The 23,333-nt window shown below is 37.6% G+C and overlaps 2 protein-coding genes across 4 annotated transcripts; both read right to left on the bottom strand.

Annotated features, from left to right (window-relative positions):
- Positions 1–46: 46 nt before the first annotated feature.
- Positions 47–1,215, bottom strand: LOC142526557 (putative 3-hydroxyisobutyrate dehydrogenase-like 2, mitochondrial). Its single transcript, XM_075631035.1, has one exon. It carries the CDS (start codon positions 1,147–1,149, stop codon positions 223–225), a length of 927 nt encoding a protein of 308 aa, XP_075487150.1. The 5' UTR covers positions 1,150–1,215; the 3' UTR covers positions 47–222.
- Positions 1,216–2,383: 1,168 nt separating this feature from the next.
- On the bottom strand, positions 2,384–21,563 carry LOC142526389 (pentatricopeptide repeat-containing protein At1g10910, chloroplastic). Of its 3 annotated transcripts, none has more exons than XM_075630750.1 (11): positions 21,208–21,563; positions 15,019–15,103; positions 7,749–8,012; positions 6,871–7,173; positions 6,500–6,604; positions 5,717–5,816; positions 5,064–5,383; positions 4,074–4,250; positions 3,867–3,995; positions 3,077–3,329; positions 2,384–2,942 (listed from the first exon to the last, which is right to left on the bottom strand). In XM_075630750.1, the coding sequence occupies exons 1-10, from the start codon at positions 21,489–21,491 to the stop codon at positions 3,099–3,101; spliced, it is 1,998 nt and encodes a 665-aa protein (XP_075486865.1). In that variant the 5' UTR covers positions 21,492–21,563; the 3' UTR covers positions 2,384–2,942; positions 3,077–3,098. The 3 variants fall into 3 exon arrangements, with proteins under 3 accessions (XP_075486865.1, XP_075486863.1, XP_075486866.1); XM_075630748.1 differs by having other exon boundaries at positions 2,384–2,899; positions 21,208–21,562; XM_075630751.1 differs by lacking the exon at positions 15,019–15,103 and having other exon boundaries at positions 2,384–2,899; positions 21,208–21,338.
- Between the last annotated feature and the right edge of the window lie 1,770 nt (positions 21,564–23,333).

The raw sequence follows: 23,333 nt of genomic DNA, 5'->3' as shown, positions 1-23,333 counted from the left end.
ATGAGACAAGTTGTGAAAAATGAGAAGTTAGTGATGGAGAGATGTAATAAAAATCCAATAATATATGCAACTATATAGGAAAGATTCTACTAGGGCACGAAAGTTTGAAACATGTTTCGGGTTCGAAATCCAATTATAACTAAAAACAAAACAAACCAAACAAGATCCAACAAGGGGTGGAAGAAGTGAGGACATCGCAAATTGCAAAAAGTTTATGCTGAATCAATCTTTGATTCCATTGATCCTCTCCACCACAGTGATGACTCCCTGAGTACCCAGCTTCCCATCTCCATTGGCCACCATCCCCGAATACAGCTGCTTACACAGCCCAGCTCCGGGCAATACCACAGCCTCATCCCTGCGCCCTTCCTCCTCCTCCACATCCACTGCCATTCCCAAATCTTTCACCATATACTCTGCGAATCCCCCAGGCCTAAAATCTCTGTCAATCATCCTCTCTCCAAACAATTCCAACGCCATAGACCCAGCTGCGCCTCCCCTTATCGCCCCCAAGAACTTCTTCTTGTCCATCCCCGCCTTTTTGGCGAATACAAGCCCTTCACTTAATCCCACCAAACTCCCGCCGACAACTATCTGGTTCGCTATTTTACAGCTCTGCCCCTTTCCCGCGCTGCCCATGTATGTAACCTTACCGAGTACATCGAACAATGGTTTTAGCCATTCAACTACTTCAGCATCTCCACCGGCGAAGATTGCCAACTTCCCTTCGCTGGCGCCGATATCGCCGCCCGATACTGGGGCATCGATTGCATGGCAGTGTCTCTGGTGGGCGGAACTGTGGATTTCCCTGGCCAGTGCGGGGTGGCTGCTGGTGTGATCTATGATGACTGTGTTCGGTTTCAGGGAAGGGACAAGGGTATCGAGAACGAGATGTCTGACATCTGAGGGATGGCCGATCATGGTGAAGATGACATCAGTGGAGGCAGCGAGGTCAGCCGGGGAGGTGGCCAGGTGCGCTCCCAGGGAGAGCAGGGCAGCGGCTTTAGAAGGTGAGCGGGCATAAATTGAGAGGGAGTATCCGGCGGAGAGAAGCCGTGAGGCCATGGCGGCGCCCATCACGCCGATACCTATCCATCCTATCCGGGTACGGGTCGGTTTAATAGGGCACGGGTATTGAAATCCGGCCATTGCTGAGTCGATGTTGCTCAAGCAGTATGTTATGCTGCGGACAAGACAAGACAGATAAAACGGTTGAATATTATTAATAATTTGGAATCTCTCGCGAGTTTGAATATTTTTAAAATAATATATTTTGAGTCATTATTTTCTAAAAACTCGTGACATGTTCGAATGTTTCGAGTCGAGCTCAAAATCGAGTTTATTTAGAACCAACCTATAAACACAAATATTAAAATTTTCGATCTTCGAATCGAATTCGATTCTTAAAATTCTGGTGATATTCGATTTGGTTCGTTTACATCACTAATCAGCATTGTTCGATATAATTTTATATCTGCTCTTTTAATTATTATTTTTAATTTGATTAAATAGATAAAAGTAAGTATGTGCTAGTAGATATTAATTGTTATTTGATATTAACATAAAGACGTAGGGACGTTATCGGACCGGTTGTGGTATATAGGCTACCAAGATTTATCCGATTAGGAAAAATTACTCAATTCGAAACCAAAAGCAAATTGGACACAAGTAGAACATAATTGTAATAATTTTATTTATTTTCTGACTACTGTGTACATAAAAAGAAATTAATATGGAACAAACTTAAATTAAAAAAAAATAAATATATTATTCAATTGGATTCAAACAGATATAAATTCAAGTGGTTCTGGATTTGTTTTCAAGCAATCCGATCCGATTCAACATTAAAGCCAAATTTAGTTCAATTTGGAATCTATCCAGATTAAAATGGATTAAATTAGATCAGATTCGAATATGTTCCAGATTGACCTGAGTGTCACAAGAAAATTTTAATCATTCAGTAGTTTCTTCAAAATATTTTCTTATTATTGGCTTTACTGAAAAAATGTCGAAAATTCGTGAGACGAATCATAAAATTAATATTTTTGATATAAAAATGATAATTTCATAAGTTAAGTCGAACCAGAAATTCATATCATAAAATCATATGAAAGCAATTCAATGGTTCAGCAGGTGAACGAATCTAACATGACTGATTTGGTCCAAAATCCATTTTTTTTAGTTTAATTATTCTATCATTCCCATAAAATATTTATTTTGACTTTGTTATATATTTTTTTAAAAACTTTATTCTTCCCTTCTTTTTATTCGAATTTTTTATTCCATAAATTATCATTTTATATTTGAATCAACTATTCAAAGCATAACCCTTTCATGCCAGTATCACATTGCTTCATTATTATTTTTTTCTCTTCTATCTCCATCGTATCAACTTTGGAAATTTATAAGCAAAAATTCAAAATTACATTAAAGTCCAACCGAATGTCACCAATTTACATGAATCATCCATCCAACACCGCAGTTCAAGATCTTGAACGGGCTTTTCATGATGAAGTTTGTTCTTCAAGGTAAGAAGAAGCTAAAAAGTTAGTCCCAAACTGACATGCCTCTCGATATTACTCACAAGGCACATCTACGCAAAATTTGTGGTCGACAGAATGCCGTTTCTGTCCAGATATGATGCTCATTACCGGGATCGGCGAGTATCGTGTCCACCGCTATAGTACATCTTTCTCAACTAGAGCAGATATTAGTGATTGTTGTACCTTTTGTCCAGATTTCGCATGAACTCTTCATAACCATATTAAAAGCATCTGCCTGCAAAGATCGGTTTTCTGATCACGAGAAACTAGTTGAGAATTTGTAGTCATTCCTTCCCCACCATAACATAAATGAATCAATCCATCGAACCAATTTGAGAGGACTTTCCAAGTTGTATCTGTTGGGACACAGGTCCAACTAGTATGAGGCGGCTAGGATATCTAAAACATTAGATTATTTGCTAAATAAGAGAAGTATTGGCAAAGTCATTGCTTAAGAAATTGGATAAAGTGGCTGCCCTTCATCAAACTCAACTTTATCTTTAAGAAAATGTAATCCAAGGACAATTGCATACCTGAGACACCACGAGCTCTAGTTTATTTGGCCTTCCCCTCGCGGGATTTATTTGTTTTCAACACTGCATAATGCTTACACATTAATTCTGTCACAAATTGACGCCCGAACAAGTGGGAATTCTCAAGGATCAAATTTCTTGCAGACAAATCAACAGCATAGCCTCGACCAGGCATCCACTGAAGCAAATGAAGAAGCAGCTCTTTCTTTTCAGATTGCTTAATGTAACGAGAAATGGCCATGTGAAATATGTCCTGAAACAGGAAATGAAACTAAAGCCAGAATCTTGAAATACAACAAACGCAGCCAAACGCAAAAGCACAGTGATTCATGTAGGGCCAAACACTTTTCTTTTTTATTGTAAAAAATGCTATAGTTGAAAATGGTGCTGCAATATAAATGTTTAAACTGTGTAGTAGTTCGAGCTCTACGTGTCAATTTTTATATTACATAAATAACCATTCCGCAGGCAGCTCCCCAACAATCATCTTCCCAATATTTGCACTACCCAACAATCCATGATAATCAGACGCGTAATTTTAGCTATGATGAGAATAGAGTGATTGTTGTGCCAGAAACTATAACTAGCTGCATCAAGAAAAAAAAAGAAAAAATAAATAAACTATAACTAGCACTAGCAATGCGATTCAAATTTTTTAAATTGTCAACCCCCAAGAGAGATCGATTGCAACCACATAAGATAATAGGACCAATTGTTTGTTTCACAATAGTCTACATCCAAGACAAAAACACCCAAATTGGATGATATTGATAAATAATCAAAATTTTACCGGATCAATATTGCAAGCGTTGCTGTGCAAGGACTTTATCACATCATTCACCAAGTTTATATTGCCTTTATCCATAAATGAGGTAGCAAACTTCTTAATAGCATGCTGAGAAATCAGCTTTGCATTGTCCTGGAAAATATGGAGTGCTCAGAAATGTAAAACCACATGAAGTGATATTCTGAAGATTGTCCCAACATAATTACATACCTTGACCACTACATATGCATCTTTCAGAAGTCCTCCTGCAAGTAGAGAGTGTAAAATTCTTTCATGGAGGTCCTTGTTTATTGTCCTTTTACTATATTTCAACATATTGTACACCGAGAATGCTTCTGAATGGGCAGCAACTTTACCAAGACAATTGATCAAAGCAATGGAGAGGCCCTGCACTAAAATAACCTGTAAGATACTAGTAATGTTCACTGAGTTTATAGCTTGTTTAATGTCTCGTCCTTACAAACAGAACATGTTCATCAAAATTAAACTAGCATTCAGTTGCTAGCAGCATATGGTCTCACAATAACCCAGCAATATAGTTGCGCAAGTTTCGCATAGTTTCAGTGCTTTGTTGTTCAAATTGAAGCATGTTAATCTCCAGACATTTGAGAAATACCAAGAACATGCAAGGTTCAGTTCCTGATAAAAATAAATTCAATAGATTTTAGGTCCTTAAATCATAGAAGGTCAACTTCGAGTTACCCTATCACTGCACTGGAAGCAAGCATCCAAAAGAAGACATATGGAAGGTATTTATTATTCCTACAACAGCTAACCACAGAACGGACCCAATTATTATTTGGCCTAGATATTTAACAAAAAAAGGCCCAAGTCAGGAAGGCCCAAAGGCAGTTACAGATCACGTGGAAGGGGAGAAAAGGAGAAGAATAAATGAGAGGAGAAGGGAGGGGACATTCATTCTGTTGTTTGTTTTTAGGGCTGTGACTAGCTTAGCTAGGGAAATACTAGCATTTGGCTAGGGTTTGTGCAGAGAGTTTCTTAATTTGTGGTTGCAATAGGTTCCATAGACGACGACAAAACAATCAAGCAAAGCTCGGTAAGAAACCCAGGCATATGGTTCGGAAACGCCATGCATCATCAGGCATCAATTTGTAACTCCAAATTGTCTATTTGTTCAACCAAATATAAGAACTTTTATGTAAGATAGCTCTCCAACAAGCAACAATAGTCGTGACTTACCTCATCTAGTTGATGACCTTTTTTGTGCATGTCTTCCATTGTACGGTAGGCAAGTAAATATAACTTCTCCTTGCAGAAATATTTAATCAAAATTTGAAATGTCATACAATCGGGACTAATTCCAGATTCATCCATTTTCTTCATTATGCTCATCACATTCTTCATTTCCCCTGACCTACAATAGGCACAGAGCATTGAGTTCAAAATAACCACATCGTACTTGTCATATTTGGCCTCAAATTCATGAGCCAACTCCTTGGCTTCTTCAATCAGGCTACTTCGGCAAAACGCTGAAATCATAATACTGTAGGAGTAACCATCTGCATATTTTGAGCGAAAAATATAATCAGTGTCACTTAAGTAAAAAAAAAGATGTGTATTTTTATTACCAAAAGAATCAAGGAGATATTAGTACTCAGAAGTACTGCATTACTGAGTGAGGTTTCTGAGTATAAGTATCACAAAACATTGTATTCTTCGACCAGTTTTAAAGTCATCGGGAGTTGCATAATAAACATATAGAAGTAATCTATATACTAAAGAAATAACATGTGATTTAATACCTTTCTGATTATTAAGAACGGGATACAGACAATATACCGCCTGTAACAAAAAGATTCCAGCTAAAGACTATAATTTTTTTTAAAAAGTACCATTTTTCACTTCCTTTTGCCTCATTTCATCAAAAATTAATTTGGCTTCCGTCAGTTGCCCAGACTTTGCAAGTCCATCAATCAGCAAACAGTATGGCCTCTGCAGAGAATGGGTTTTGATTAAAGATGGTCACCTGCTAAAACTATAGAAGATATTTTGGAAAGTAGTAACAGACAAGTATTGAGCAAAAGTCCTATCATAAAGTAAAGTAAAAATGGTGTGATAGGAATATAAAGTTTAGCTCATAACTCCATATAGATCAGTTTAGTGAAATTGACAGAAAAAGGATAAGAAAGGTTCTGGATAGTTTACTTCATCCATAGCATTGTCAATTTAGGAGGTAAATATATAAAAGACTTCCTTTAAATTAAAATGATTATTATTTTCATGTCAATACACGTGGATGGCATTAATTTGATATGGAGTTGTTCCAGGTACTGTAGGCCTTTTATCTTCAGTTTACTTTTAAGTTCCAAATACACATTAACTGATTTAGAGACCAAAAAATGGAAATATATATATGTGTGTGTGTGTTTAGATTAGCGTAAAAGAAAACAAGAATGATCATAACATTATATGCATATGATTTTTCAAGTGCCTCTTGTCAACTCTTCTTAACCTTGCTGGTAGAGTCAAGTTCTCTTATCAGATAATTAACAAGGCATTTGTGAAGTACATATTCAGGAGAACAAAATACAGAAAACAAATTTCAGACAGACATGGAGACAAAGGGTCATCATTTTAAATTATAAAGGAAACTCGTGAAGTCAATGAATGATTACCTCATCTTCAGCATAGCCTAGAGCTTGCAGTTCATCCAGTAGTTTTCTTGATTTCTCAAACAATCCTCCTTTAACATAAACTTTTAGCAGTGTTGATAAAATAACCTGCAATAGGGGAAGCAAACATAGTTTCAGCAAAATTGACAAAATGTAGATGTTCGCTTTCTCGCATTTATTGAAGTTGAGGTACGAGCATTCTTATAAGAATGGCCTCACCATGGTTTCCGTATAGCTTACAAATATGAAATGTCATATTCATACTGTATAAAGTTCCATCTATTCTGTACATCCTAATCAGCATGTTAAAGTGATTAACCCATACAAATAGAAAAGGATTTTGTTAACGGTCAAGGATGGACTTAGAAACTCACTTTATTCAATTCCAATCCTGCAGATTTCATCTCGTGAATCAACTCATCGGCCTTCTTATAGTTGCCATCAACAGCATATGCATTGAGCAGAGAACTGTAATGGAAGACATTGGGAGAATGACCTTCACTCTTCATCGCCTCAAAGTATTTTTCTGCTTCTTCATGCAGATTGTTTGAAGCACAAACTGTCAACAATGTTCCATACATTACAATATCCATATGCAACTCTTGAGACTTAATTTCCTGAATCAATTCCATTGCCTTGGAGTAACCACCTTTAACTTTGGCGCATCCCACAAGTAGCTAAAGATGCAAACATTGTTCGCGTTGGATTAAATGAAAAAATTACGAAATTGCACAAAACAAGGACAGAAATAAGAGCAGAACAGAGGCAGATTTTCTTCAAGGGGCCATCAATCTCAACGAGATCTCATGAGAGTTTTGAATCAGTAAGCTCATAATCTACGGCTCAATTAGCGCCATTATCTATTTGGGTTTTACCTATATGTTTTTTGCTTTTGAGTCATATCTATCCAAAAAATTAATACTTCTTAATAGTATAGTAATCAAATTACATATTAATACTTCGATGTCAAAGTTCCAAAAACTTGACATGATCCCGCCACTCCCACCAAAAAGATACAGTAAAATTACAATGACACCTCTATGTCAAAACAGTGATACAATCACGTTATTTCAATAATCAGCGCATTTCACAGTTCACAAATTCAAAGGAGCTGCGGAACTACACATACATGGTAAGAATAATATATTATCCACAACAAGAGAGAAGGTTGTGGATAATATACGTGGAAATGCGATTTGCAAAACTTCTCCACTTGAATTCCAACAGATTGAGCTGAGAATAAGGTGCATACCGTACTATACGTCACAATATCAGGAACCAAACCAGCTCCCTTCATTTGATTAAAAAGCTTAAAGCTACTCTCAATCTTGCCGCTCTTTATTAAACAATAAAGAGTGGAATTACAAACTGAGACATTTCCTCTCATGGTCTCATCTTTAATGTTACTGTATATCTCAATGGCCTTCATGGAATTAGAACCCCTCCCTACAAACTTTATATAACTGCTGTAAGATGCACTGTTGGTTTTACCATGTTGCTGCATCCAATCAAACAACTGCGCAGAAATAAAATACCAAATTAAATGCAAATAACTGATTAAAATACCAAAATAACAGAATGGTCATTTCATTCCCTAGGCAATATAGGTCATGCATAGTTGCATAAAGCAAAGCACAAACATGGAAACTAAATTAGAATTTGGAGACTCTTAAATCTGTCTTATTCTAATGTTATTTTCTAAAGCAATTAAGAAATCAATGATCAAGATGTGTAAAAAATTATTTCACCTACAGACATACAGATTACGACTTTTTACTTGAAAAATACTTATGTTCCCAATCGCTGAACCCAATCACAACACTTGTTCTTTAAGCTTTGAGTTATATATACAAACTCCACATTATCTCGGAGGACAATACTAAATGTCGGCATGGATCTTAAAATTTTCGTTTGAAACCTAAATTTTTATAGGCAAAATGTCAATTTTAGTCATGTATGTATGTATTGAATTGTGACTTTTTTAGTCCTATATTTTTTTTGAGTCAATTAAAAATTCACCGTGACATGCACGTATTTTTAACAATGTAACTATAAAAATTTAACAACAATATTAGTCATTTAATTATATAATTTTGAGAAAAATGACTAAAATTGATCAACGAAACCTTGTAGTCGTAGGTAGGGGTGTAAACGAACCGAATCAAACCGGATATTAGTAAAAATTTAGGGTTCGAATTTGGATCGAAATAAGTATATTTGAGTTCGAGCTCGATTCGAAGCTCAAAATTTTTCAATTTTTTTGCTCGAGTTCAGCTCGAAAGGAAGTTCGAGTTCGGTTTGAAATCTTCGAACCTACTCGCGAGCTATTTGAACTATTGTTTGAATGAAAAGGTTCGAAAATAATGTTTGAAAGCTCGAAACGTCCGAAAAACTAGAAATGTATATATATTTAATATATAATTATATTATATTAATAAAATATTAAGACTCACGAACTATCAAACAAAATAATTTTGGCTCGAGTTATGCTTGAGAAAAAGTTCGAACATGTTCGAGTTCAGCTTGAGTTCGATAAATTCGAATACAGATCAAATATTTATCGATTCGGCTAGAAAAGTTCGCGAACCAACTCTATTCATTTACAGCCCTAGTTATACGACTATAATTAAGCAATAAAATATACGAGATTAAAAATGTCACAGCTCAATGCATATTACTAAATTTACATTTTGTCGTATAACTATAAGTTAAGTTAATGTTCTTCATGGAATATTAACATGTAATTGCAATCATTAATGAATATGAATAGATATGTGACATCAACCCACGATAAGCAATACTTACAACTGGTTATTTGATAATACTTCTTGAATAAATATTTAGATTAAATTAGATCGATTTTTTTTATAATTTGTAGGATTGTGAATAGATATAGATTGATTCTTATATCCAAAATCAAATGATTTTTACTTGTATTCTGAAAGTATAAAAAATAGATGTACTCCAAGGATTATTATACTGAATCTATAAAATTTTTATTCTCCTTTACATGGTATCATGAGACGAAGGGTTTTTCCTTCGAAGAAAAAAATGACCAACAGTGATTCCAGCTCATTGACCAATTGTGGTGTCTCAAGCCCATCCTTGGCAGCCAAAAATCCTTCTTCCGTCACGCTCTTTACTAGTGTCGACTCCTCTCTGTCCAATAACAGTCACAAACTCAATGACCACAACTATCTCCAATGGGCTCAGTTGGTAAAAATTGTAATTGTGCCCGCGGCAAGTCGGGCTATTTAACCGGCGAATTGCCCACCCCGAAGTCCACTGACCAGTCGTATAAATCGTAGTTGGTGGAGAATTCTTTAGTTCTCGCAAGGCTCGTTAATTCAATGGAGTCCCAGATAAGTCATCGTTACCTCAGGTTTAAGGCAGCTAAAGATGTGTGGGATGCGGCCTGAATTACGCATTCAAATCTGGGTAATGCTTCCCAGATGTTGAAATTTGGTCCAACCTAAAGGAGATGAAGCAAGGATCGAAATCTGTCACTCAATATTTTTCAGATTTGCAAGAACTCTGGCAAGAACTTGATCTGTTCTTTGAAGAAGACCATGTCTGTGTTACATGCAGTGTTGAACTGTGGAAACATCTAGGATCTTTGATTTTCTTGAGGGTCTCAATCGCGATTTGGATGGGTGTGTGGTCGCGTGGTGGCGTGGGATCCTTTCCCATCGCCGGAAGATGCTTTTGTAGAAGTTAGACGAGAGGAAGTTCGCCGGAAAGTAACGCTTCCTAATGCAATTCCGGTGCTTCCCAATGTCCCTGAAGGTTCTGCCCACCCGTCCTCTGCGAAATCTCACATTGATTCAAAGCCTTCCAACCGCCCCATTTGTGAGTACTGTCATTATCCCGGTCACACACAGGATAAGTGCTGGAACTTCATGGCAAACCACCAAATTGGCAGCTGAAGAAGAAAAAGGATGGCCAAGTTTATCAAATTCAATCTGCAACAGGGAAATCTGGTTCCATTTCAGTAACTCTGACCCAGCAACAACTTGAACAAATCTGCAAGTTCTTGAATCATTCTTTGGTAACCTCGCTGTCCCAGTCCATCCCCATAATGTTTGATAGCACAATCTAGTACAATTTTTTCAGTTCAAAAATCTTCTGCTTTGGACCCTTGGATAATCGATTCAGGGGCTTCTGACCACATTACAGGTCGTTTAAACATGTTTCTACCTATATTCCTCGTACTCATCCTATCAATGTTGTCCTCGCTGATGGGGGCTGTGACACAGATTGCTGGAATTGGTAACATTAAACTATCTTCAACCATTGTCCTTCTTGCAGTTTTTCATGTTCCTACGTTAAAATGCAATCTAAAACAATTGGCTTTCAAAAGTCAAAACTAAAAGTCGGATAAAGATGTTATCCAAGTTATTCAAAAGGTAGTCGGTAAAGATTCATCCCCAGCTCTGCTCTTATTGCTAGCTCTTTTCCTTTTTACCTGGCACTGAAGAAGAAAGATTAGATGTTTGCTCTTTTTTCTCCCTGAACAAATAGGTCCTTGTTGAAGTGAGTTAAGGTCTTTCCGAGTTCATAATAATTGAGTTTCTAAATTTCTGCCCTCTTCATGTCAATTTCAGGACCTGCTATTGGGGAAGACAATTGGCAATGCTACAGTTCATGATGGCATTTACCACTTCAAGGCTTGATTCTAACAGAAATCGACTTCAACTTGTGTCTAGTAATGTGTCTTTATCAGTGTCTAGTGATCAAAAAATAATGTTGTGGCATTGGAGGATTGGCCATCCAAATTTATCTTATTTCCCTCATTATTTGGCAATAAAAGTCTGCTTCGTTTAGTTGTGAAATGTGTCAATTTGCTAAACACACTCGCATATCGTTCCATCCAATCCCACATGAACCATCCACCCCTTCTCCTTAATACACAGTGATACATGGGGACCCTAAAAAATTCCGATATAGATGATCGCGCTCGGGTGACTTGGGTGCATTTTCTTCACGATAAATGAGAAACTAGCTACATGTTCAAAACCTTTAATAAAATGATCCGAACCCAATTTCAAACCCAAATTCAAATATTACTCACAAGCAATGGGAGGAAATATTTCAATTTTGTCATGGAGAATATTTAAATGAACATGGTATTATTCACCAAAGTTCATGTGTTGATACATCCCAACAAAATGGGGTTTCGGAGCGAAATAATAGATACTTGTTAGAAGTCACGGGCTCTTATGTTTACTATGAATGTTCCAAAATATTTTTGGGGAGATGCCATATTAACTTCTGCAAATCTCATCAATCATTTGCCAAGTGGCCTCTCAACTTCAAAAAACCAGTGTATTCTCCAAATGCAGTATCCATTCTTCAAACCCCATACTCTTCCCATGAAAACCTTTGGGGGCACAGCTTTTGTCCATGTTCATGAGCGCCAACGTAGTAAACTGGATCCTAGAGCTGTCAAGACTGTTTGTTGGGTATTCTCCAACTCATAAGGGTTATAAGTTTTTTTTTTGTCCTCAAAACAAAATCTTCTGTCTCCTCTGATGTCACATTCTTTGAAGACACTCCTTACTTCTGATCAGCTTCGATTCAGGGGGATAAAACAAATGAATCTAGCTTCTGGAACAATGTGAGCGTGCCCTTACCTACTGAGCCTTAACATGTCACTCCATATCTGGGCAGCAACCTTTCCAGCCCTACTTCAAACAATAACAGCCTTTCAAGATTGGAAACCGATAAAGAACATATGCCTAAACAACAAGAATTTCAAGTCTACTCTCGAACGAAAAGGCCACAAATTGGAAAGGAGGTAGTGAACTCTCCTCATTGCCAAACAGATGAACCGATGGTGGAGCCACTAAACAAATCAAGTACACATTGTTCTATGCTTGATTCTGATATCCCAATAGCTCTTAGGAAAGATGTTCGATCTGCGCTCAACATCCCGTCTCTCAGTTTGTCTCGTATTCAAAACTATCACTCTCATTTTGTGCCTTTACATCAAACCTATCTAGCATGTTTATTCCCAAGACTGTTAAGGAGGCCATGATTATTCCGGAAGGGAAAGCTGCCATCCTTGAAGAGATGAACGCTCTTGAGAAAACAAAACGTGGAACTTTGTGAAGTTACCACAAGGTAAAAGCACAGAGGGTGTAAATGGGTCTTCACTGTTAAATACAAGGCGGATGGTTCAGTGGAAAGATATAAAGCTCGCATAGTGGTAAAAAGGCTTCACACAAAACATTTGGGATTGACTATGTTTGCTCCTGTTGCTAAAGTTAATAATTTTCGAATCTCTCATTGGTTGTTAACCTTGATTGGCCTTTACATCAATTTGATATTAAAAATTCCTTTTTGAACGGGGAGTTGGAAGAAGAAGTTTATATGTGTCAACCTCCTAGATTTGAAGCTATGAAACTGTTTGTAAACTTAACAAATCTCTTCATGGCTTAAAACAATCTCCTCGAGCGTGGATTGATAGGTTTTCGAAGACTGTCGAGAAGTTTGGCCACAAAAAGGGAGAAGCGGATCATACATTGTTTGTAAGACATTCTAAAGTCGGAAAAATCACTATTGCCATAATTTATGTCGATATTATCATCACTGGAGATGATAGTGAGGAAATGAAAAAAATAAAGTCAATGATGGCAAAAGAATTTTAAGTCAAGGACCTCAGAGCATTGAAATATTTCTTGGGGTGGAGATTGCGAGAAGTAAAAAACAAATTTCAGTTTCTCAAAGAAAATACACCTTGGATCTCTTTGAAAAACAGGGATGCTGGGATGTAAACCAAGCAAGACCTTGAACGAACTAGGTGACAAAGAAAACATGTTTGAAAAAGGATCGGTTAACAAGGGAGTTATCAACGTCTTGTTAGAAGACTTATCTACTTTTCACAGACAAGGCCAGATATCGTATTTGCAGTCAATTTGGTCAGCCAATACATGCATTCTCCATGTCAGGGCCATCTTAGTGTTGTGTACCGCATTCTGAAATACTTGAAGCAATCACCAGGAAAGGGGTTATTCCTTGCTAAGACCAATGATAAGAGTTTAAAGGATTTACAGATGTAGATTGGGCTGGTTGAATTGATGACTGAAAATCAACATCTGGATATTGTACAATGTTATGGGGAAATTTGGTCACATGGCTTAGTAAGAAGCAGTCTGTTGTGGCTAGAAGTAGTGCGGAAGCAGAGTACAGGGCCATGGCTCATGGAATATGTGAGCTTATTTGGATTGAGAGAATAATGGGATAGTTAACGATAGGATTTGAAAATCCTATGCAACTCTAATGTGATAACAAGTATGCTATCACGATAGGTTGCAATCCAGTTCATCGTGATCAAACTAAACATGTTGAAATAGACCGACACTTTATTAAAGAAAATATAAAGGAAGCATAGTTGACATAGAATATGTCCCTACTTCCCAACAACCAGCAGATTTACTCACCGAAGGACTGACAGAGCAAGCTTGCCCTCATAACTATAGTTTAGCTTGAAGGGGAATGAAAAAATATTTAAATTAGATTAGATCAAATCCCTTATATTTGGTAGGATTGTAAATAGACATAGATTGATTTTTATAACCAAAATCATGGAATTTTGATTTGTATTCTGAAAGTATAAAAGATGGATGTCATAGGTTGCAATCCAGTTCATCGTGATCAAACTAAATATGTTGAAATAGACCGACACTTTATTAAAGAAAATAAAAGAAGGCATAGTTGACATTGAATATGTCCCCACTTCCCAACAACCAGCAAATTTACTCACCGAAGGACTGACATAGCAAGCTTGCCCTCATAAACATCTATAGTTTAGCTTGAGGGGGAGTGAAGAAATATTTAAATTAGATTAGATCAAATCCTTTATATTTGGTAGGATTGTAAATAGATATAGATTGATTATAACCAAAATCATGGAATTTTGATTTGTATTCTGAAAGTATAAAAGATGGATGTACTCCAAGGATTATTGTACTTAATTTATAAAAGTTTTTAATCTCTTTCACTTCTGAAATGGGTATTGTCAAAACAGTTTCCATACAAAAACGAGACTTTTTTTACTTCTAGATGGGTTAATTTTAAGCACAAATTAATCATCTATGTTCATATCAAATTTCTATTCTTAATACCAACATAGTTTCCAATTTCAACATTGCTTGAACTGAAATTTTCAAAATTCTTTTATCTAAAAGATGCAGGGATGATTTTTTTATCATGTACTTTTAATAGTATCAAAACTATGTTTAGAGAGTAAATGGGAACTGTAAATATTTGAGTGTCGCACGTAATCTTGAGAGAAGATTATCGATGCACCTTACGTGAAAAGCATGGGTCAAACCTATGTGATTCAGGTCAAAACAAGAAAAGAAATGGGGACAGGAAACATGTAACAGTCTAAGTGATCTTGAGAGAATTATGTGTGCCTTGCACGAAAAGCATGGGGCAAACTATGCGATTCAGTTCAGCCAACATCTCAAAATATACGAAACTAAACAAATAGATTATCTTATATTACTCCATGAGACCTGAGAAAGATCCTTCCATCTCTTTAGCTCCCCAAAATGACGCAAAACAACATTCAGGTCTTGTGCTTTCAACACTTCTCCTAATCTGTACAGAAACTGATGTTATCTCTCCATGTAAAGATCAAAATTTCATTCAATGGGACATGGATATGCAAACTCTGTGAATTCAAAAGCCTTCATCTATTTATACATGAGAGTACACCATTTAAGTGGGCATAGGACATGTTATCTTTGTGAGAATAATCCTTGGTAAAGTAAATATTGAACGCGCAAGCTCCATCACGAAACAACATTAAATTATTGAGTACAAAATTCAATGTTTTCCTATAGTTAAAGAACAAGCCCATGACAAATGTAGATATGTTCCAGCCCAAATGGTTAATACATGTCTAGCTCCGGCCCATGACAAAGGTAGAAATACTTTAGCCCAAACTCATGAAGATGCGAGAGTTTCAGAACAAGAATTTAGTGGATAAAGTTTTCTCCTTCCTAAAAGCAATATTTGCTTGTTATAACTACCTAACAAGATTTATTAGGTCTTTCAATTTTATATTAGTGATAATGATCTATAAATAGGAATGATCTTAATTGTATTACGTGAGAAAACATTTTATGCAATGAATATATTGCTCATTTCCGATTTTATCATTTTCTCCTTTAACTTGGTATCAGAGAGCAGATGGCGGAAGCCACATCCTCTGGTGAATCGGTCACCCACGCACAGTCCACCGGCGGCAACAACGTCCCAATTATCAACCTTGCAAACCAAATCAACTCAGTCAAACTCACCGACGACAACTATCTCCTATGGTATTTGCAAGTCCATTCTTGTATTCGTGGGTTGGGTCTCAAGCTGTTTATTCTTGCTAATCCTCCCGTTCCTCCCCAAGTTCTCATCGATGATAAAGGGGCAGAGATGTTCAATTCAAACTTTATCACTTGGTGACACCAAGATCAGCTTTTATTTTCTTTCCTTTTAGCCTTCATGTCTGAAGGTGTTCAAAGGCAGATGGATCGGTTGTTTAACTTCCACTCATTTATGGTTAAGGGTGTCGAGTCTTTTAGCCTCTTGATCTAAAGCCAAGGTGATGCAATATAAACTACAGCTTGCAAACATTGAAAAAGGGTAATCTCTCCATGAAAGATTATTGGGGTAAAATGAAGCATTACATTGATATTCTGGCAGCATGTGGTCACCCTCTTTCTGAAGATGATCAGATTCTTCATGTACTTGGAGTAATTAGACTTGAGTATGACTCTGTTGTTGTCCATGTTACCTCTAAAGTGGAATCTCTCGCCATGTCCGATGTTGCTACACTTCTATTAGCTCATGAAGGGAGGATCGAATCATATTCCCCTGTTGTTGATACATCATCTTCTTCTGTCAATGCTAGTGTGTTTCAACCACCAAAGAAACCTCAGTTTCATCCTCCGAATTCTGGTTTTTCCCCTCGAGGTCGTGGACGTGGCAAGAACACTCGAGGAGGTTGTCGAGGTCGGAATCCCAATTCTGGTCGCCCGGTGTGTCAAATATGTGGTATTTCTAGGCATATTGCTGAAAAATGCTACTATCGGTTTGATGTGGATTTTGTTCTCTATCGTCGATCATCTAGAGGTCCTCCTTCTCATGATCCCCAAAGCTTGCATAATGATAGACAGCGGTCTCCATTTGCCGCTACAGCTTCTTCGACATGTGAACCACCAATGGATGATTGGTGGTTTCTGGACTCGGGAGCCTCGCACCATGTTACAAATGTCTTGAGCAATTTTGTTGGGTTAAGCGTGCATGAATGAAAGTAGTATTGGGATGGGTGACCTCCTGGGAAATTCACATGCGTCAAGATGCTGACGTTGCGCCGCTTGACCTGGTTGACTAAGTGAGCCATAAAAGATTGACACTAGATCTTAACGGGTAATACTATCTGCTGGGAACAGAGCCAACGGTAGGAAAAGGGTAAGACTGATCTCTAAGAGATATGAGACAACACCAGCAGATAAACACACAACTCCCCGGACTCATAAGCCTAACAGCCCGATCCGTTAGCACCCGAGTATAGATTCACTCTGCGTTGTCACAAGTATAAGGAAATAAAATTGCACCTTAGCTAATAGCTATAACTTTTGGCCCAGTGGTGAGCGTTTGATCTTAACAAATCTCTTTCTTGTCTCATACTACTAGGGTAATGGTACAATTCACATTGGAAACGGAGCAGGTCTGTTCATCTCTCACCCAAGACACTTGAATTTTTGGTCCTCTTCATCTAGATCTTTTATTCTCAAAAATCTTTTACGAGTCCCACAAATCATCAAAAATCTCATTAGTGTTAGTCAGCACGTTAGCTCGTGACAATAATGTTTTCTTTGAATTTCATTTTACTTTTTGCCTTGTGAAGGATCAAGCCACTCACGATGCTTCTTCGAGGGAGTTTGCATAAGGATCTGTATAAATTCAATCTCGGTCAGCCTCTGCCGTTTCATGAAGATCCAGCCACTTGTTTTCATGCTGGTTCTTGCTCTTCGAGAAATTCCAGTAGCTCGGAAACACACTGCCCACAAATCGAAGACACTTCTCATTCCCTAAAACAATGGCCTCTTATGTTAGGCCACCCTACAATTTCCACTGTTAAAACAAATTTTGTCTCAGTGTAATGTTCCTTTTTCTAAAAATGAAATTTTCAATTTGTGTTTTGTTCACCTGGGAATAAGTCTTCAAATTTCTTCTGATTTGTTTCACACATCTTTTTCTACACCTTTTGAATTAGTTTATGCAGACATATGGGGACCCTCACATACAACATATTGAAATAGTTATCGTTATTATGTTAGCTTTGTTGATGCCTACACTCGTTTTATTTGGATTTATCTTCTTAAACTTGAAGTAAGTCGAGTATTTCAATTATTTAACACTCAAGTTGAAGTTCAGTTTAACACAAAAATAACCGCGTTACAAATTGATTGGGGAGGGGGGATTCAGATCTTTAACACCATTTCTCCAAAATCATCACGTTTCTTGTCCGTATACACCTCAACAAAATGGGGTTGTAGAACAAAAGCATCACCACATTGTAGAAACTGGTCTTATTCTATTAGCTCATGCTTCCACGCCTCTTCGATTTTGGGATGATGCTTTCTTAACTGTTGTGTTTCTCATTAATAGACTCCCCACTTCAGCTCTTTCAGGTGAAATACCTCATACTAAAATATATAATAAAAATGTCGATTATTGTTTCCTTCGAATCTTTGGGTGTTTGTGTTTTCCTTGCTTATGACTGTATAATCACCATAAACTTAAATTCAGATCAACACCCTGCACTTTTCTTGGTTACAGTTATAAGCATAAAGGATACAAGTGTCTTAGTCGAGATGGTCACATATTTATTTCAAGGCATGTTAGATTTGATGAAACATCATTTTGTTTGCTCAAAGTACTTTAGAAAATTCTGAGAGTTCACAAACTCAGTGTCTCTCTTCTTCTCCACTTTATCTTCGATCTCTTTCCTCTGACTCACAATCTTCTATTAGATCCATCCGTTCCGCAACCTCAAACTATGTTCCTTCTACAGCTGTCCCATCTAGTCTTGGTCTTCAAGTTTAAGACCAGCCTCTCATACTACCTCATCTAATTCTGCTGGTCCAACTGAATAGGAGAGATCGGCCTTGTTCCCTGTGAATAACCATCCTATGGTTACTAGATCTAAAGCTGGAGTTTATAAACCCAAGGTTCTTGGTACTCTATTCTCCACCATTTCAGAACCACAGACAGTTTTGGACGAAAAGAAAAGTCCAGATTGGGTTAAGGCTATGGATTCTGAATATAGTGCGCTGATGAAAAATCATATTCGTTAGTTCCACTTCCTTCTGCTACGCCAATAATTGGGAGTAGATGTGTTTATAAACAAAAAATAATTCCTGATGGGTTGCATGACGTAAAGCGAGACTTGAGGCTAAAGAGTAAACGCAAACACCGGGATTGGATTACACTGAAAAGTTTAGTCCGATTGTTAAACCAACGACTATTCCTATGGTTGTAACTATTATTGTTTCTAAAGGATAGATTATTCAGCAACTTGATGTTAATATCGCTTTTTTGAATGGTTCTTTAACAGAAACTGTGTATACGCAACAACCTATGGGATATATGGGATATGAGGTTCAAGATGGTGCTACTCCTTTAGTTTGCAAGATGGATAAAGCAATTTATGGGCTTAAACAAGCCCCTTGAGCGTGGTTTGATCACAGGCAATGATCAAGCTTAGATTGAGCAGATTATTTGTTATCCGGACAAGCAATTTTCTCATAAGAATCTTGGAGACTTGTCATATTTTGTGGGAATTGAAGTTCGCAAGTCATCTGCTCACTCACTACTTCTCACGATGACCAAATATGTCAAGGATTTCCTGATAAAAATAAAAATGCCAACGCCGATGTCCACAGGTGTGAAACTTTCTTTCAAAGATGGAGATCCTTTTGAGGATGTTACATTTACAGAAGCACCATAGGAGCTATACAGTATCTAACCATTACAAGACCGGATATAGCATACAGTGTCAATCGAGTATGACAGTCTATGCAAACTCCTCTTCTTACTCATTAGAAGGCAGTTAAGAGAGTTCTCCGGTATCTTAATGGCACCATGGACTTTGGCATTAGTTTGACAGCAACGTCCAATCTCTCTGTTCATGATTATTGTGATGCCGGATTGGGGGCACGATCCAAATGATCGGAGGTCTACTTCCGGGTTCTGCTGGTTCTTTGGAAAAGTGAAAGGAGTCTCCCGTGGCTAGTAACCGTACTCTCCAATCTCATGGAGTTCTAAAAAGAAATCTGTGGTTTCGAGATCTAGTACGGAGGCGGAGTATGGTATTCTTGAAAATGCAACTTCAGAATTGTCATGGATTCAATCTCTTTTAACAGAACTCGCTTTTGTTGTTAGGGCACTCCTATACTGTGGTGTGATGATGTCAGTACAATTGCTTTAAGTGCAAATCCTATCCTTCATGCTAAAACTAAACATCTGGAGTTAGATATCAATTTTGTACGTGAGAAGGTTGCTTCCAAATTGCTCAAGTGTTCAATTCGTTACGTCCTATGATCAAACAGCGGATGTCTTGAGAAAACCATTATCAGCAATTACGTTTAATCTATTCCGCGGCAAGCTCAGCGTGATCTCTAAAACCCCACTCAGCTTGAGGGGGAAAGTTAAGGAACAAGCCCATGACAAATGTAGATATGTTCCAGCCCAAATGGTTAATACATGTCTAGCTCAAACCCATGACAAACATAGGAATACTTCAGCCCAAACTCATGAAGATTCGAGAGTTTCTGAACAAGAATTTATAGATAAAGTTTTCTCCTTCATAAAAGGAATATTCGCTTGTTATAACAACCTAACAAGATTTAATATATCTGTCAATTTTATATAGTAATAGTGATCTATAAATAGGAATGGTCTTAATTGTATTCTGTGAGAAAAGATTTTACACAATGAACATATTGCTCATCTCAGATTTTATCATTTTCTCCTTTCTCGAACTGCTGTACGCAAGAAAAAAAAAGTAGATCTAATCATTTTTGCAAAGAAGCTTTAGCCACCCTCCAGGTCAGCAGGAAATAAAATTTCAACTTATTTGATGCCCCAACCAAGCAAATGACTCCAACGTACTAGCCACATATTACAGATACTTCAAACCTTCAGTAAAGTAATGAAGAGAGTATAAAATCTCAATAAACCCAATAGTTAGCTCATCAGCATACGAAACAATATGTCATCATGCTTGTTGATGATTAGCACTAAGGCAGATACGTTAACAAGACTGTAAAATGAAATTTAAACTCTATTCCCCCAAGAAAACAACCGAGAAAATTCATAACCAAATGGAAAGAAACGCAAACTCTCGGAAAGTAATCCAACAATAGCAAGCCTGGCCACCGAATTTATACCCAAAACGAAAAGGGATTGCAGGATTCGAGCTAGTAATCTAATGATTTGATAACACGGAATTAGAAATATATTTGGCTAACGCTCGAGCTCCCGGAGGAGGAGAACAGTACCACTAAAATTGAAACTGTTATCTCTTAGTCCAATCGAAAAGACAAACATAACAAGTATTGGCACAAAATACCACACAATTAAGTTCAAAACACAATGTAAGATAGCTTCACATTGTACAGAAACTGAGTCAAACAAACCTCAAAAGAGCAGGTGCCAAATCAGAAGTCTGTAGAACCTCAAGAATTGCGGATTGTCTGATTTTATAAGAAGCCGAATGATTCCCAGAAAAACGTGTGGAAGAATTCGTGGGCTGGGTTCTAACTTCGCCTTGTTTCCCAGTGCTAGTTGAGGTCGAGGCTGTCCGCCGCGGCGGAGGCACCACTGCTAAGGCGGTTACGGGTGGAGAATTCTTGATGGGTCGGGTTTTCGGGAGACATAGCACTGATTGATAGCCATTTCCAAGCACCGATGACACCTCCATTGTCTTAGGATAGCAATGCAGCAAATAGACCACCAAACTCTGCACAATGATGAATGAAATTGGATACCTTTTGGTTTTTAAATTTTATTTTATTTTCATTTTATATATTTTCCCAATAAAATAAATTTTTCTGCTCACAAAAACTACTCCAATTTTTCTTAGAACATATTAAAATTTTCATGAAATGTCTTGACATAAAATCCAATTCTTGGCCCCATGGTTGACCAAGCGTTACTTTGGTTCAATTGAATGTCAAAACATCATTTGCAAAAAATTTTATACATGCTATAAATTTGAATCACTCGATATCTTGGACTTCACATGATTTATCACATTCAATAATCGTCATCGTATCTTATATAAATTCAAGAAAAATATCATCTAAAAAAGACTTGTTTACTAAATCATTTAATTAGCTCGATTTTTAATAGTTTTAATATTCGATAAACATCATGATGATGAGAGATTCGTGCTAGTAGAGAGCCAGCTTCACAGCAAAAATATGTTGCACATCACCGGGAAGCACAAATGCTACAAGAATGAAATAATGTATTTAAATTCCCGAATAGATGAAAGGCTTATATCATTTGCTTAAGAATTATTTTATAGTGTTTTTCCTCCCTTTCTGGAGTTCGGGCATCCTCATAATTACCCATGAACATATCGACAAAGCTATCATATTTAGTGTGTGTATCATGCATACTCAGTATTTATATCATGATATGATGTGATACCCATGGATGAGCCTATTACCCTTGGCCCATCTCTAGCCCAAATGGAAGATATATCCATCAAGGACCCAGGTATTCTCCTATAAATACCAGGTTTGAGCATATGATATGATACTCACTATATTGTTTTCAGCAGCATTCTTAGCTGCTCCCCTCATATATCATCAGTCTCTGACTTGAGCGTCGGAGAGGCTACGCCGGGACACCCTCCCGCCCCCTTCTAACGATCTTATTCATGATTTCAGGCTCAGGGCAATTTCGAAACCTGCATCTGGACTAGTGACACTTGGTGGAAGCGGATCCTAAATTTTCCATGAGCATCACTTGGCGCCGTCTGTGGGAATTTTGAGTTGAGGCGTAGAGATGGTAGGCAGGAGAGAGAACAGAAGAGCTAACTCAGCATCGTCGCGTCCTCAGATGGGACCCAAACAATCTCATGTTGAGACGAGGGAGGAACAACCCCGTCCTGAGATGAGAGCCGAACAACCTCGTCTTGAGACGACAGCCGAAAAATCTCGTGTTGAAACGACAGACGAGCAACCTCATTCCAATGAGAACGTGTGGAACTTGACCCTGGAACAATTGGGCCGATTTATTACCCAAACAGTAGAGGAAGCCATGAGAAAGAACCAGGAATATATGTTTGCTGAAGAACAGGTCACTCGCCATGAGCGAGAGGAAAATGCTGAAGGCCATCCAAGCAAGGTCGAAGAGACACAGCCCCTCCCAAGTGGAGAGAATATTGAGATGGGAGAGATGTGGAGGGAAATACAGATGTTGAGACAGCAGTTGGGAAGCAGAGCGCCAGCATACAAGAGAGGAAGCTCTTTTTCGCTCGCCATTTTAGAAGGACTTCCTCCAAATTTTCGACAGTCAAATGTGGGAGAGTATGACGGACATACTGACCCCGAGGAACACTTGGGGAGGTTTGAGAATGCGTCCTTGTTACATCAATATTCAGATGGGGTCAGGTGCAGAGTGTTTCTGGGCACGCTGGTGAGGTCAGCTCAATAATAGTTTAACACCTTGCAGTCCAATTCCATACAATCTTTCAAGGATTTTTCCGCTGCTTTCTTGCACAGATTCGCTAGCAGCAAAAAGCACCAGAAAA

The sequence above is a fragment of the Primulina tabacum genome, chromosome 15 (genome assembly GCF_025594145.1).
Source record: "Primulina tabacum isolate GXHZ01 chromosome 15, ASM2559414v2, whole genome shotgun sequence".
Lineage (NCBI taxonomy): Eukaryota > Viridiplantae > Streptophyta > Magnoliopsida > Lamiales > Gesneriaceae > Primulina > Primulina tabacum.
The sequence above is the reverse complement of the archived record's forward strand: the minus strand, read 5'-3'. Positions and strand labels throughout refer to the sequence as shown.